Source organism: Taudactylus pleione, unplaced genomic scaffold (assembly GCF_031769625.1).
Source record: "Taudactylus pleione unplaced genomic scaffold, aTauple2 ptg001800l, whole genome shotgun sequence".
Classification (NCBI taxonomy): Eukaryota; Metazoa; Chordata; class Amphibia; order Anura; family Myobatrachidae; genus Taudactylus; species Taudactylus pleione.
Genome location: NW_028286197.1, coordinates 1,218,771 through 1,235,202, shown reverse-complemented (window position 1 = coordinate 1,235,202; position 16,432 = coordinate 1,218,771). Strand labels below are relative to the sequence as shown.

Below are 16,432 nucleotides of genomic sequence, written 5' to 3'. Positions count from 1 at the left end.
TGAAAAGCAGAACGCTGTGGCGAGATGCAGGGGCGTAGGTTGTTATGAGGTGCAGGGGCCGTGGCAAAATGAAATTGCAACAGTGCGAAGTCGGAGGGGTCGCTAGTGTTCCAATAAAAACAAAACTTAATTCTATATATATATACATATCATTGGGGTATTCTTAGTTATTGAGGAGTGCTGCATGCTGCTGTATTTGTTTATATATATATATATAATTTTTTTTTTAAGAATGTGAAGTTATCATTGTCAACACCGCATTCACATGTGGTTCAACCTTTTGAAGACTGAGATAGATAGATAGATAGATAGATAGATAGATAGATAGATAGACAGACAGACAGACAGACAGACAGACAGACAGACTGTGGAGGGAATGTAATAGTCTCCAATTCTGAAAAAAAATCTTTATTTTCCATTGAGTTTCAGGCGCGTTTCAAGTCAACATATGTAATAGCATGCGACTAGAGGCAAAATCACCAGAAATCCACCAGAATAACTGCCCACTGGATACAAGTTATTGCCTGCGACTTGTAAACTTAACTGCAAAGCGCAGATAGGAATATGCTGGCACTATATATGGATATGTTATTAATAATAATAATAATAGCTGCAAAAATCACCAGAAAATACTATCTGTCTGTGCATAACATAACAAAGACCCTCAGTTTACGCTCCCAACCAAGATCAGCCCCAATTTTTTGATTCTTTGTTTCGGCATATTTGCAGAGAGGCACAGGGCCATATAATTATGGGTGGGGACTTTAATACCGTTATTGATCCCCTATTAGATAGAACTAATCCACCTGTCCACGCCTTTGGGATGTCCCTTCCCAGGGCTTCCCGTACTCTTCTTGCCTCCCTTAAGCATTGTGGACTCTGCGATTCATGGCGTCTTAAACACCATTACGCCAAGGATTACACCCATTTTTCAGCCCCTCACCAACATTACTCTAGGATCAATATGATTCAAAACTCCTCTTCTATCGCTTCTTTGGTTATAGAGCAGGTATTTCCCCTTTCACATGGACAGACCACGCGGGAGTTTATATTCTTTTAGATATATATCGCTCTCCTCGTGGGAAGCGCAATTGGCGCCTAGATGACTCCCTTTTACAACATCCCCTTGCTTTGCAAGAAATGAAACTGGTGGTGACCCGTTGTTTTGAGGAGAATGCCTCTCCTGATATTTCTTCTAGTATCCTTTGGGAACCCCATAAGACTACCATAAGGGTTTTTATAATTGCTAAAACCGCAGCGGTTAGGAAAACAGCTGCTGAGGAGATTCGTCTTCTTGAGTCACAACTCTCTACATTACTGACCCAACATAAGATGTCCCCTAGTGCTTCTGTACTGTCCCAAATCGAGAACTTACGAGGCCAGCTTAATGCCCTTTTATCTCGTCGTGCCACGCTAATATTGCAGAAACTTCGTCAACGCTTTTATGATAAAGCTGATAAAATTGATTCTTTGTTAGCCAATAAGTTGCGTCGCAGGCAAGCGTTAAACGCGATAGACAAGTTATATTCTCCGTCATCTGGTTCCCTTACCTATGATCCTGAAGTTATGGCTGATGAATTTCGGATTTTTTATAGTTCCCTTTACAATTTATCAGATTCTTCCCTTCCCTCTTCTGGGAGGTGCACTCATACTTGTCCTCTACTTCTTTGCCTAGTCTATCGGACTCCCAACTCACTACACTCAATGACCATATCACAGTCGAAGAGACAATAGATGCCATAAAATCGATGTGTTCCTCTGCCGCCCCGGGCCCCGATGGGTTTACAGAGCAATATTATAAATTATTTGCAAAGGAACTTGCTCCGCATCTTACTTCTTTATTTAACAATATTTTGGAGGGTGCTTCTTTTGCTCCTGATACGACCCGGGCCGATATTGTGGTGATCCCCAAACCCGACAGAGATCCTACCCAATGCCTCAACTATAGACCGATTTCCTTATTAAACGTCGATCTGAAAATTTATGCTAAAATATTAGCTACTCGGTTAGCTCCTTTGCTTTCTTATCTGATACATCCTGATCAGGTCGGGTTTATACCAGGACGTCAGGCATCAGATAATACTAGATGGGCCTTTGACTTGATACACTCTATTCATAAACGGAAACTTCCATCCCTAATCTTAGCGCTAGACGCAGAGAAGGCCTTCGACCGCATCTCCTGGCCCTTTGTTTTTGCAGTCCTTGATAGAATGGGCTTCTCATGCAAATTTTTTGATGGTGTTATGGCGCTTTACCGTTCCCCCACTGCGCGGGTCTCTGTCAATAATATTTACTCCACTAGTTTTGGGATCACTAACGGTACCAGACAGGGTTGTCCCCTCTCTCCCCTAATATTTGCACTTGTTATTTAGCCTCTGGCAGCAAGGATTCGTTGTAATAGGTCTATCTCTGGTATTACCACAGGCCCCTCTGAATATAAAATAGCATTATATGCTGACGATGTATTAATTTCTCTCACTGACCCAGCTCAATCTCTAAATTCACTTCTAGAGGAAATAAATTTATATTCTCAACACTGTTTATAAAATTCTAATGTTACCAAGACTGAAGTTCTTGATTTCTATATTCCTGTCACTTTAAAACTTTCATTAGAAACCTTGCTCCCTTATACCTGACACAAAAAGAAAATCAAATATCTCTGTGTTTTCTTAACACACCAGTATCATCAGTTGTTTCAGGCGAACTTTCCTCGTCTTTTAGATTGTGTTAAATCTGATCTGCATACATGGCCTAATTATTTTATTTCCTGGATAGGCAGAATACAATCTGTTAAGATGAGCATTCTTCCTCGGCTCTTGTATTTATTTCAGACCCTTCCAATATATTTCCCTCCTTATGTTTTAATTCCTTCAACACCAAATGGTAATAAAATCTTTAAATAATTATGGCTCATTTATATTTTAATTATTTTGGGGAGACCCTTAATTGAGTATGAATTAGTGACAATGTAATACCTATGTTTAATGTGGCTCTTTATGTTGCTCTGTTTGGTTAGATAACTCACAATGAATGTAGCACTCTCTCTCACTCATCAGGGGAGTTTTCAGTGAGTTTTTAGTGAGTTTGACCGTTTCTTACATGCCATAAATCGCTCAAACTTGCTGTCGATTTTCATACTACATGGGAGATTTAATAAATCTTGGAGAGAGATAAATCGATCTATGTTCTTAGCCTTGGAGAGATTCATGCTAGGGACTCGCTAGGCAATATGTACTGGACGATGGGCCGACATATCGTACCACGGGTACACATCTGAGCGATGTAATGAACGACGAAACCGTCCCTGAATCCGTCCTTCATTATCTGCAATGGTACCGCATGCGATATCGTACGATTAAATGTACTGTATTCCCCATGTGCTGGCTATGATTATGCTCAGCAGAGGATTCACTTTGATTTTTTGAGAATGCACAGGCTTGGCACATGAATGATGATGCCAGAATGACCGATGCCATTGGATCTTTTGTGCTTTGGACAATTTCTCCTAGGCAGTTTATCAAATAGATACAGTGCATCCGGAAAGTATTCACAGCGCTTCACTTTTTCCACATTTTTACAGCCTTGTTCCAAAATGGAATAAATTAATTTTTGTCCTCAAAATTCTACACACAATACCCATTAATGACAATGTGTAAAAAGTTTTTTTTGAGATTTTTGCAAATTTAATAAAAAAAAAAACACTAAGAAATCACATGTACATAAGTATTCACAGCTTTTGCCATGAAGCTCAAAATTTAGCTCAGGTGCATCCTGTTTCCACTGATCATCCTTAAGATGTTCCTACAGCTTAATTGGAGTCCACCTGTGGTAAATTCAGTTGATTGGACATGATTTTGAAAGGCACACTACTGTCTATATAAGGTCCCACACTTGACAGTGCATGTCAGAGCACAACTCAAGCATGAAGTCCAAGGAATTGTCTGTAGACCTCCAAGACAGGACACAAATCTGGGGAAGGGTACAGAAAAATATCTGCTGCTTTGAAGCTCCGTGGCCTTCATCATCCGTAAATGGAAGAAGTTCGGAATCACCAGAACTCTTCCTAGAGTTGGCCGGCCATCTAAACTGAGCGATCGGGGGAGAAGGGCCCTAGTCAGGGAGGTGACCAAGAACCCGATGGTCACTCTGTCAGAGCTACAGCATTCCTCTGTGGAGAGAGGAGAACCTTCCAGAAGGACAACCATCTCTGCAGCAATCCACCAATCAGGCCTGTATGGTAGAGTGGCCAGACGGAAGCCACTCCTTAGTAAAAAGCACATGGCAGCCCGCCTGGAGTTTGCCAAAATGCACCTGAAGGACTCTCAGACCATGAGAGACAAAGATTGAACTCTTTGGTGTGAATGACAGCGGTTATGTTTGGAGGAAACCAGGCACCGCTCATCACCAGGCCAATACCATCTCTATAGTGAAGCATGGTGGTGGCAGCATCATGCTGTGGTGATGTTTTTCAGTGGCAGGAAGTGAGAAACTAGTCAGGATAGAGGGAAAGATGAATGCAGCAATCTACAGAGACATCCTGGATGAAAACCTGTTCCACAGCGCTCTTGACCTCAGACTGGGGCGATGGTTCATCTTTCAGCAGGACAACGACCCAAAGCACAAAGCAAAGATATCAAAGGAGTGGCTTCAGGACAACTCTGTGAATGTCCTTGAGTGGCCCAGCCAGAGCCCAGACTTAAATCCAATTGAACATATCTGGAGAGATCTGAAAATGGCTGTGCACCAACGTTTCCCATCCAACCTGATGGAGCTTGAGAGGTGCTGCAAAGAGGAATGGGCGAAATTGCCCAAAGATAGGTGTGCCGAGCTTGTGGCATCATATTCAAAAAGACTTGAGGCTGTAATTGCTGCCAAAGGTGCATCAACAAAGTATTGAGCAAAGGTTGTGAATACTTATGTACATTTGATTTCTTAGTGTGTTTTTTTAAATTAAATTTGCAAAAATCGCAAAAAACCTTTTTACATGTTGTCATTATGGGGTATTGTGTTTAGAATTTTGAGGACAAAAATTTATTTATTCCATTTTGGAATAAGGCTGTAACCAGGGCCTCCATCAGGGGGAGACTGCGGGGACTGGAGTCCCGGGCCCGGACACTCAGGGGGCCCGTCCGCTCCTACCCTGGTGCCGCACGCAGCGGACCACACATGCAGCCAGGGAAAGACTGGGCTGGGGGCATGCAGGCAGGGGATTCTCCCCGGCCGCTCCAATTGCATGTGTAAATGCAATGAGACTGGTCCGGACTCGGGCAGTATACTTCTGCCTGTCCAAGTCACTGTCACACTCACCACTACACTGTGTGACTGTCCCTGCATGCAGCATCCGGCGGCCGGCAGCTCTGTAACTGGCTGTAGTTCATGAGGTGCCTGCTGTACGATGCTAATTGGTTAATGGCTCCAGCCATCCACCAATCACAGTGGTGGGATGTATTTATGCACTGATTGGTGGATGGCTGGAACTATCCACCAATCAGAGCGCAGGAAGCTGTGGGATTCAGGATCAGGAGGACAATGAGATAGCAGGACAAACCAGGTGAGGCTTAGTATAGATATTCTGATATTTAACAAGAGGTGGGTGTACTGTAAGTGCAGGGTTTTTAATCAGTTAGTGGGGGCATTACAGATTTGAGAAATGTATTTCAATGATGGATGGTAAACTGAAGATTTAGGGTATGATGTTTGAGTTAGTGGGTAGGCAGATTTAGGGAGAGACTCAGATTTGGGGTGTTATTTCTAATGAGGGGGTATGTGTATGTATGTGTATGTATATATATATAATATATATATAATCTATCTCTGAAGGGCAAGTATGAAAACCCTCCCGACAAAACCTGCGCTTGCCTTTGTACCCCACGCTACTACCCCACCCCACCCCAGTAGTGAGTGACTGACAGGCCCAGCCCAGAGGCACCATTCTGCTCTGCCTTCTACCAACGCCGCGGCCGGACACTCGAGGGGACTGCCCGCATCTAGTACCGTCCGCCCGCTACTACTATCCCCTTGAAAGTGAGTGACAGGCATAGTCGAGGGCCCGCTCCTACAAGCACGCTGCCCACTACTACCCCACCGCATAAGTCACTTCTCACCCAGCCACCCAGGGCTGCCCTCCCACTTCCCCTCCTACCTACGTTGGGACGGCAAGTTTTTCTTGTTAGCAGGTGCGCCATGATGTCATGAATAAGAGGGGAGCTGCGGCGTGTGAGAAGGACTGACGAGCAGCCAGAATAGAAGGAGCGAGGTAACTAAGGTAGCCTGGGGTTGTGGGGGTGGGGGGCCCTGCCTATTTTGTCAGTCCCGGGCCCCATAATTTCTGATGGCAGCCCTGGCTGTAACATAACAAAATGAGGAAAAAGTGAAGCTTCGTGAATACTTTTCGGATGCACTGTAAGTATTAGACCAACTGGGTCAGGATCTGTAATTTATTTTGACAATACATATGCAGGACACAAATCGATAAGGTATGGCCAATAAAAATTTAATTAATTGCAGTTTTATATATATGGGAAGGGAATGTGTTACCACACATGTATTGGATGTTACTACAGATGAGGGAGATGAAATGTGTTATTATACAGGTGAGGGGAGAATGTGAAATGTGTTATTATGGGTTGAGGGAAGGAAATGTGTTGCAAAAAGGGTGAGGGTGTGGGATGTGTTACTACAGGAGTGAGTGGGGGTAATGTGTTACTACAGGGGTGAGTAGGGGTAATGTGTTACTACAGGTGTGAGGGAGGCATTGTATTTCTACACAGGTGAGGGAGGGGAATGTTGAATGTGTTACAACACAGACGAGGGAAGAAAATAGGTAAGGGAGTGGAATGTGTTAGTACACAGGTGAGAGGGTGTAATGTCTTATTATAGCAATGAGGGAGTGGATGCATTACTATAGAGGTGAAGTATTAATGTGATACTGGAGTGGTGAGATGGACATGGAAACATTAAATATCTAAGATCTACCCGGGTGAAACCGGGTACATCAGCTAGTACTACATACAAAATTTCTCCTTATTTTTACATGCGTTACGATGAGGAATGACCATAAGTGGTTTGTTGAGGATTCCTTTAGAACCTTCGAGATCTGCATTCTGGTTATCACCTGGTGGATTTGGTGGAAGAGCCTTTTGGGCTTTATCTTTGGTTACACACACTATCTGAGCCCACTCATCACTATAATTATTGGGGTTTTTAAAACATTTTTGTTTTCTTTTTTATCCTTGACTGATCTATAGACTATTTACTTGGACTGAATACACTGTAAGATACTTTATGACTTGTACCAAATCATACTGAAGTGCCGGTTTTAAGATGGGTTATGTTGTTTTAGAAAGTAATTAATGCTCACAGCTTCCTTGTTAACCTCTAAAACTTGCATCCAATCTTTACCTATAACTGACCCCTTTCCCATAGAATTAATTAGGCCCAGAAAAGGGTCAGCTATAGATGCGTGTTCAGAGTAGGTGGTTCAAACCGTAATGGGCAAATAATGAGGCAGGCAGCAATAAAAAATAATCATAAACTAGCAGATTGTCAACATAGCCAGGCTACCCCTCACTTTAGGGTACACCACTAACAGTAGAGTAATAGGGCGTACAGACGGGACGATCGACAACGATAACGATCTCCCTGGTGTGCTGGACGATCTAAATATTGAATATCCAGCACACCACCAACTCACCACCACTAAAGCGTTCTGCGATCAACGATCACGGGTCTCTATAGTAACCTGTGATGTCGGCCAGGTTGGCCTGCATGCACGGGCGATAGTCGATATCGACGTGCTTGATCGATATCGTTAACGTTCATATCGTCCATTTTAATCGTGCCGTGTGTACACACCATAAGATCTGTATGAGGAAAAGTGCCAGCTTGTGAGTCAAAAACAATGACAGCCTCACTTAATTCACTCAGATCTCTATATATTGCATAGTATACCTTCACAAACTTTATTATCTCCAAGTTTTACAGGTTTTTACATTAATTTCATTTTTGCAGTAAGGGTTAAGAAGGCTGATTCACTGCAATTGGCCTCAGGTGGCTTTATAAGGCTGTCAACAGCACACATTCACTGTCAGTAAAAACATTTGCATGCGTCGCTTGTTCTGTCATTGTCTATTTTCATGCTCATTATGGACTCTGCATGTTTGACTATCTTGTCTGCCATCCATCTCATGCATAACAAACCTTCACCTTGATGACAAGCACAAGAGTAGTTGTCCCAGTCATCCCTGCAGTAGCTGTTCACCGGACATGGATTTGAGTCACATGGGTCAGGAAAACTACAGCCGGACTCTACATTGAAAAACAACGCATTTGCCAGAGAGAGTGGAAAATTGAAGGAACCCACTCTCACACCCTGCACAATGAAAGGATCAACTGTTAATAAATTAAAGCATGTTATGTCTTAGGAAGCAGAATGGTCAAAACATTAAAAGGTAATGAACACTTAAAAAAAAATGTAACCATTAGTTAAATGCTCACTAGATAGTATAATATCTAAAAAGAAACAGCAATCACCAGCGCCTGAGATAAATCTATTAATTGACCACTAACTAGCCTGCTGCTCACTATAGCAGAGGATTTACTCTACCCTCTTTTATGAGTTAAATTACAAAAATACAAAATTGAGAGCACTGGCAGATAGTTTTATATATAAAGAAAAAAAATATTTTATTTTATCTAGTTTCCTTATTAAACCAGCTTAATGACATACACACATTCCTTCACATTCAAAAATTCTCAATATACAAAAACACTTTCCCAATAAGAATACTTATTAAACGTTCACATGTAATTCACTGATGAACTAATTAGAACATACACCTCCAATGTTACTACTAAAAAAAATATTTACCACTAATATCTGTTATAGTAACCAGTTGCATTTAAAGCACACATAAAAAGATCACAGGTCTATAAACAGCAGATCTCATTTAGGATAAACAGAAACAGTTGTAGCTTTTTCACTTTTTAGCAGATAATGTGTATCCACTTGATGCTTTTATTATCCTCACTTGATATTATCCTATTCTGGAATATTGTATATGAGTTTTTAGTTCCAGCTAACACCATATGTTTCCTTTTATACTGCAATTTTGTATAGATTTGTGAAAAAGAATGTACGGTCTGCAGTATTTTGGGCATACAGAATATACAGAAACAGTGACAATTGGATCCTTTTAAGCAAGATTTTGCTTTAGATGCACATAATATCCAGTTATGATTATAGCTGACTACACAAGCAGAGTGGCAATAAAATCTCTTTTGCGAGATGTGAATGTATATTTTGTAAAAAATAGATTGCATCCACAGATATATTGTATCAGCGATATATGTATTCGCATGTATAAAACGGAATGCTTTGCATCCACCAGGTGTATGTATCAATGATATATATACGTTACTATGCATCAATTTAATAAAAATATATTTATGGTAAAAAATAATCCATCATGGCCATGACTAAAAAAAAAGATATATTTATTATTATCACCACATTTTTCCTCCGATATTTAAAAGATGGGGGCTTGTCCTCCACCTCATTCTGTGGGTGCCCTTTTCTTCCGTTTCTCCCACTTTGCTCCAGAGGTTAATTGTGATATTACACACAGTCACTTTTCTGAGCAGATCCGTATGCCGTCAGCAAGGGAACAGAGGGGGAATTCTGATAAGGGGAGCTCCGGAGCGTGTGGTCTTCAGTTGGTTTGTTCGAACAGGCAATAAAACATGTTTCTCTGCTTGGGCCTCAGTATCAGCGGCTTCCTCAGTATATACTACTGAGGAAGCTGCTGATACTGAGGCAGAGAAACATGTTTTATGTAGCATGTATGGCCAGCTTCAGTGACACTGCAGCCCGTACTTTCTTTTTCACAAATCTATACAAAATTGCAGTATAAAAGGAAACATATGGTGTTAGCTGGAACTAAAAACTCATATACAATATTCCAGAAAAGGATAATATCAAGGGAGGATAATAAAAGCCTCAAGTGGATACACATTATCTGCTAAAAAGTGAAAAAGCTACAACTGTTTCTGTTTATCCTAAATGAGATCTGCTGTTTATAGACCTGTGATCTTTTTATGTGTGCTTTAAATGCAACTGGTTACTAATAACAGATATTAGTGGTAAATATTTTTTTTAGTAGTAACATTGGAGGTGTATGTTCTAATTAGTTCATCAGTGAATTACATGTGAACGTTTAATAAGTATTCTTATTGGGAAAGTGTTTTTGTATATTGAGAATTTTTGAATGTGAAGGAATGTGTGTATGTCATTAAGCTGGTTTAATTAGGAAACTAGATAAAATAAAATATTTTTTTCTTTATATATAAAACTGTCTGCCAACACTCTAAATTTTGTATTTTTTAGTATAATATCTATTAGCTACCTAATGTTATAAGAGCCATCAGTCTTGACTGCGTGAAAAGGTATTCACACATCTGTCTGAAAATGTGCATTGTCAAAACAAACAAAAAAAAATAATGCAAAAATTCAGCCTACTACCAGTACCGTTAAAGTACAATGTTACATTGTTCCCCTAAGATATCGCTTGGCATTGGCTTCATTTAAATTTATCATGATAGTGAGAATCAATACTGGCAACCATGATCCAATATGCGCTAACTGTAACTATATTTAACTATCAGTGTAAAGCTGGGTACACAATAAACGTTGTGTGCAACCTGCGATACGACTGATAACATCCTCATCCCCCACTCCCCCCGCCAATGTGCAGACACACCGGGCGGCCGGTACACATTAGGTGATCCAGTGCCCGACTGCCTGATATTTCGTCAGTCGCATTGTCAGATGCTGAATGTAGGGCCGACATGACAGTGCAGCTGTCAACCCCACGGAAGTGTGCACAACGGCCGGTATAGTGGGTACTCACTTGACGATTTGTCATTCCAATCCGTTGGAATCGGGAAAATCATTCAAAATATTGTTACGTATGTACCCAGCTTAAATTTGGTCAGTTCTTTTTGCAAAATAAATCATATTAGACTTCTAAAATGCATTAAGGAAAACAAAAAACTGCAAAAAAGGTCAACTTATCCTCTAAATAGTAGTACAGCATTTTAAAAATAAGACAAAATATAAATTTGGAAAAAAAAAGAACAACAAAGCAAATTACACACTGAACATTAGTAATTCTCACCTGTAAACATCCTCGGAAACCTTGTGGGAAGTGGTTATCATTAAATATCACTGCCCCAACACTCAGATTGTTCAGAGTTGCACCTAAGAGATCATTGGGAAAATCTCCTTCAACCTTTAAAAGCAAGAGATAGTTGAAAGTAAAAATAAATAACTCTGAATAGTTACATGAATGCTCACTACTTTTATAAATATATAAAGTATATATATATATATATATATATATATATATGTGTGTGTTTGAATCAATGCAAAAAAGATAAACCTTCTGACAGAAGAACCTGCTCCTTCCTCTCTTCACCTTGTTCCTTCCCTGACTCCTTTTCTCAACAGGGGAAGTGGCCTGCCTAGCTAAGGTGGCGTACATGTTTCCTGTGAGCTCCGCCAGTGCCTGAACTACCATTGGCTGCGTGCCTACCCAAGACTGTGTCATCGTTCTATGTCTGCTGTACCTGACCCCGAAGTGTTAGAGCTACCCACTGAGCTTCTACCATCTGCTATGGGCTGCTCCACTCCTCTTGCTGCAGACGCTGCTGCCATCTTGGATCATTCTGCCTATATCTGGCTGTAGTCACTGCTTGGCTGGCTCTGGGATGTCCAAATTTGACAAGAGCCGAAACTGCAGTGAGGACCATAGGTTTTACTGGAGCCCTGTTTCCTTTCTCCACAATTGTGGACTCCTTATCTCTTCTACATGTACTGGAGAACTCAGCTTGATGGTATATTGATCTATACAGCTAGCTCTGTTTACATTTATTTTACCCTTTTACTGCTGTTTGTTTTCTGCCTTTAGTGCAGTTTTCACTATAAATCTCCACGGAATCATCTATTTTTTAAATTTGTGTTGACATTATAGTGGCGGCTTTGAGCTATTACAGCAGCACGTATCGCTAGAGCTCAATTATGCTCCTCTGAAAGCTGATGCTTATAGCACCCTGACTACCCTTCTCAAGCCAGGTCATCATAGCCTAATAACCATATGTAATCATCATCCAGTCGGTTATTGCTTCCTACATCCATGCCAGCCACATTGGTAACTTTCACCCTGCACATTCTTCATACAGAACGCATGATTATGGGTTAGAAGAAAATATATGCCAATAAATCTGCTCCACCAATGCACTTCTTCGGCTCCTCAAGAACTACCTAACGTCCGGGGCGCCCTGATAAATCTATTTCCTCTTTAGTCTCTGCGCCCATTGTATCCACTACTCCCACTGAACGATCTATGTCACCCTCCAAGGAGGATCAAGTTCCCTTAGATGCCCTGTAACTCTAACGGTCCATCCACCACCACAACCATTCAAGATCTCAAATCTGATATTTCTGAGAGTGGATCTCGTACAGACCGTTTGGAAACTAAAATGGAAGAGCTTGTATCCTCACTTAATGCTTTAATCTTGCCTCATGACGCACTTCAAGAAGATGTACTGGCTAACGGGAATACTGGATATAAAGAACAAAGAGAAAAGAAGAACTCTCTTGTTGGGAGGCACTCAGCTATAAATTGTCTGTATCAAAGTAGTTAATAATTAACTTTTATTATGTATACATTAATATACATTAGCAGGTCAGTATATAGCCACATTTACACATATAACACGCAAGGACATAGACATGAACATATACTAAAAACAAAGTCTCAATCATTGAGAAGCTAAGTGAAATATTGCTGAGTAGTGTCAATGAGATCGATTAACTTTGATGGTATTGAAATCCACCTGGATATTAGATTATCCAAAATCCACCTGGATATCTGATTATCCTCTCAGAAAGTAATATCTTATAACAGCATAATAGCTAATCATAGGATACAGCAAACACAGAAACGTTAGTCGGCTTGATAATAACGGTATATCGTTTTATAGAAAGATATATATAGTGCATTAAATAATGTTTGCAAGATATAAACATATATACCACTCAATTAAAGCAAATGACAAATATATCAGTATGTATATATACCCAATGACAGATCATCCATAAGTCGCCTGAAAAATTAACCCAGGTACAAGCGGACAGTTAAGTGTAGATACCAAGAAGTAGAGTGTAGACTACTCCCTTATAGGATATCAAAGTGGCAGCTGCTGCAAGTCATTATAATATGTCATTGAATGACATGTGAGTGTACCACTATGTTTCCCCAGAGTAGGGAATAAGTACAATGGACATCTGCTTTTGGACCAAGTACACCTGAGGGTCCTGGTGTATGTATATATTGCAGGAGCCTCCTATGGCAGGGTACCAATGTGAGTGCCCATATGGAGTATTATATATCACTCAGGAATACTGACATAGAAGATCGCTCCAGGCGTAACATTAAGTTAGAGGTCTTCTGGATTCTGCCACAATGCAGAACTCCACGACTATGCTACTACTCTCTTTCAGAAAATCCTGTTATCTGCCTCAGCTAATTACCTCCTAATTGACAGAATCCATAGACTCCCAAAACCTAAACAAGCCCTGGCTCAAGCTCCTAGAGACACCAACCTTAAAGTCCATTATTTTCCACATTAAGGATTGTATTCTCCTAGCCACTCTCCCTTCTAACTCAGCTTAGAATGCCTGGGCGGTCTTCAACTCTTTTATGATATTTCTCCTGCAACCCATGCTACACGTGGTTTCTTTCACCTGATTATCATGGCTCTACAAAAAGGGAATGTGCAATACAGATGGGGGTTTTTGGGTAGACTTCTCATCCTGAGGTACCTATATGACCCGGAAAAAGATCATACCATCCTGAAAATTTGGAACCGTCAGGAATGGTCCTATACTATAACCTGAATTATCTAATGTGCTATACTATGTTTTTTATTTAGCTTTTATTCCAGTTGGCCCCTTCTTATGCTTTTATTGCATAAGCTGTTTTATTTCTCCTTTTGAATATTTTTTTTTTTGTCTAATATTTCAATGGTGCTTGTTTCATTAATGGCAGAGGTGACTGTATGCAAGTTTGTTCCTCATTTTCTGTAATTACTAATGTTTCAAAGTTTAATGTTTTTACTCAGCAGTGTCTCTGATAAGCACTATAGCTCATATGTTTCACTCTATTTTTTTACATGATAGTGTGTTTCAAATAATAATAGTTTTTTTTGGTTCTTCCTGTCCAAATCAGTTACTTATATTTAGTCTGGTAGTGAATATTTTCACTTTTAGTTCTTGGTGTTCACATTATTTGATGTTTTGCCTTCAGTTATTTCTTTCAATGTTTGTTTTTCGCTGATGACTTCTATATTGTTCATTTCAAATTTAGGGGTTTTGTGTGTTTCTGATATGAACCTCCCCTTCAACACACTTTTTTTCTCCTTCATTCGAACATATACACAACGGGGTATTTATTTTTTTCTTCACTGTTCAAGTTATTTTATTTTAGATTTTTCCATGGCTAACTTTATGGCGAATTAGGAACCCAGGGTCTAGAGCAGGGGTTACCAACCACGGTCCTCAAGGCACACTAACAGTCCAGGTTTTAAAGATAGCCATACTTGAGCACAGGCAACTTAATTAGTACCTCAGTTATTTTGATTAAACCATCTGTGCTTTAGCATGGATATCACCATATCTATTCTCCCTGTCTGCAGGGCTTGGGGGCTGCCCGACGTGTCCGTAAGTGCCGGGCACGCCCTCAAGAGTGACGAAAAGGGGATGCGTCTTATAGACACGCCCCCTTTTCAATGGTCACGCCCCCTTTTCGGGCACCCTCTGCCTGCCGCGAGAGCTAGAGTGAACACTATCTATACAGTATATCTAAAGTCCTGGCTAGGTATGGCATTAGTGGCCTCTTATTAAAAGCAATCCTTACACTATATGATAATCCCTTTGCCCATATCTATTAGTAATGTGTTCCTTCCCAAAAGCTTTGCCATTTCTAATGGTGTTCCTTATCCCCATTAATATTCACCTTATGGAACCACTGGCCGAAATAATCAGATCTGCTATTTTCATTGGTGTTCCTGTTGGTGCCCATCACAAAATTTGTTCTTTTGCTGATGATGTCCTACTGTTCGTCTTGGTATCCGGATGGAAGATCGACAATGAAAAGATCGGCAGTTAATAGTTTGACTCCAAATGGTCGGCAAGCAATAGGTCGACAGTTCGGAATGTCGACAGGGTAAAAAGTCAACATACAAATGGTCAACACATAATTGTTGAAATTTTTTATGGTTTTTCAAAATTTTTAAAGTTCGTGTTAGGCACTTGGAGGAGGACATGGGTTAGGTTGCCAGAGGGGACAGTTAGGGTTAGGCACTAGAGGGAGGGTTAGGATTAAGTAAAAAAAAAAATACATTTTGTAGACCATTTGTGTGCCGACCATTTGAACCTGTCGACCTTTTAAACCTGTCAACCTTCTGCACTGTCGACCATTTGTCCTTGTCGACCTTTTGCATGTCAACCATTTGGTGTCAATCTATTGACTGTCGATCTTTTATACTCCACCCGTTTGTCACGAGCCCCGAGATCTCTTTAACTCTGCAGTCTCATACTATAAAACTGAATACTTCTAAATCAGAAGCTCTAGCATATAACATTGATCAAACGTGCAACTACATGCATTACCTTGGAATACAAATTCCAGCAAATTTACAGGACACTGTGACCTGTAACTACCAATCACTACTCAGTTTATTACTCTTACCAAATTGTGGATGAACTACTGAATGAGATCTTGTGGGTGGAACGATGTCGTTCACAGACATATCGCGTTGGCTCTGCTGCACAGCCGATGCCCAATATATCTGCAGATATATTGGTGCATTGTTGTGTGTGTATGGCCGACCCTGCGCCGTGCGATAGGTTGGGCCAGTCCGTGTGGGAGCAGAAGCAGCTTCTGTACTGCAGCGTGCGTCGGCGTGGGACAGGAGTTTTGGCCTGGTCCACCGGAGCTTTGTCAGGTGAGTAATTACAGGCAGGGGGAGCCGGGGCAATGTTGGAGGAGGGGCAGATGTCGGGAAGCCTGGAGGAAGCCGTCAACGGGAGCCCTGGCCAGCGTGAGATGGGACCTGTGGAGTAGGTGGGAGGCATAGTAAGACAGTAGGAGTCCAGACCAGCGGGAGCAGTGAATGACGTGCAGGAGCCACAAGTTCGTGCTCTGCCCCCTGACAGCGGGAGTCGCCCTTGACCTGGGGAAGGGTGTGGGGCAGAGCCGGTCCTAGCCAAATTAATTCTCTAGGCAAGATTTTGAGTGGTCCCCCCCTGATCCTGAAAAGGGATGTGGCCTCACGGAAGGGGTGTGGTCTCACTTGCTGTGGCCCTTCCCCC

The 16,432-nt window shown here is 41.2% G+C and overlaps 1 protein-coding gene across 7 annotated transcripts in view; it reads right to left on the bottom strand.

Annotated features, from left to right (window-relative positions):
- LOC148436343 (cadherin EGF LAG seven-pass G-type receptor 2-like) overlaps positions 1 to 16,432 on the bottom strand; it is a 383,494-nt gene that overhangs the window by 214,905 nt on the left and 152,157 nt on the right. For 6 of the 7 annotated variants that reach the window (XM_088465025.1, XM_088465024.1, XM_088465023.1 and 3 more), the window contains exons 12-13: positions 11,175 to 11,288; positions 8,200 to 8,371 (exon numbers count right to left, since the gene is read on the bottom strand). In XM_088465025.1, coding sequence (XP_088321151.1) covers positions 8,200 to 8,371; positions 11,175 to 11,288 — 286 coding nt within the window. The remainder of the gene's footprint in view (positions 1 to 8,199; positions 8,372 to 11,174; positions 11,289 to 16,432) is intronic. The other variant, XM_088465020.1, reaches the window with a different exon arrangement.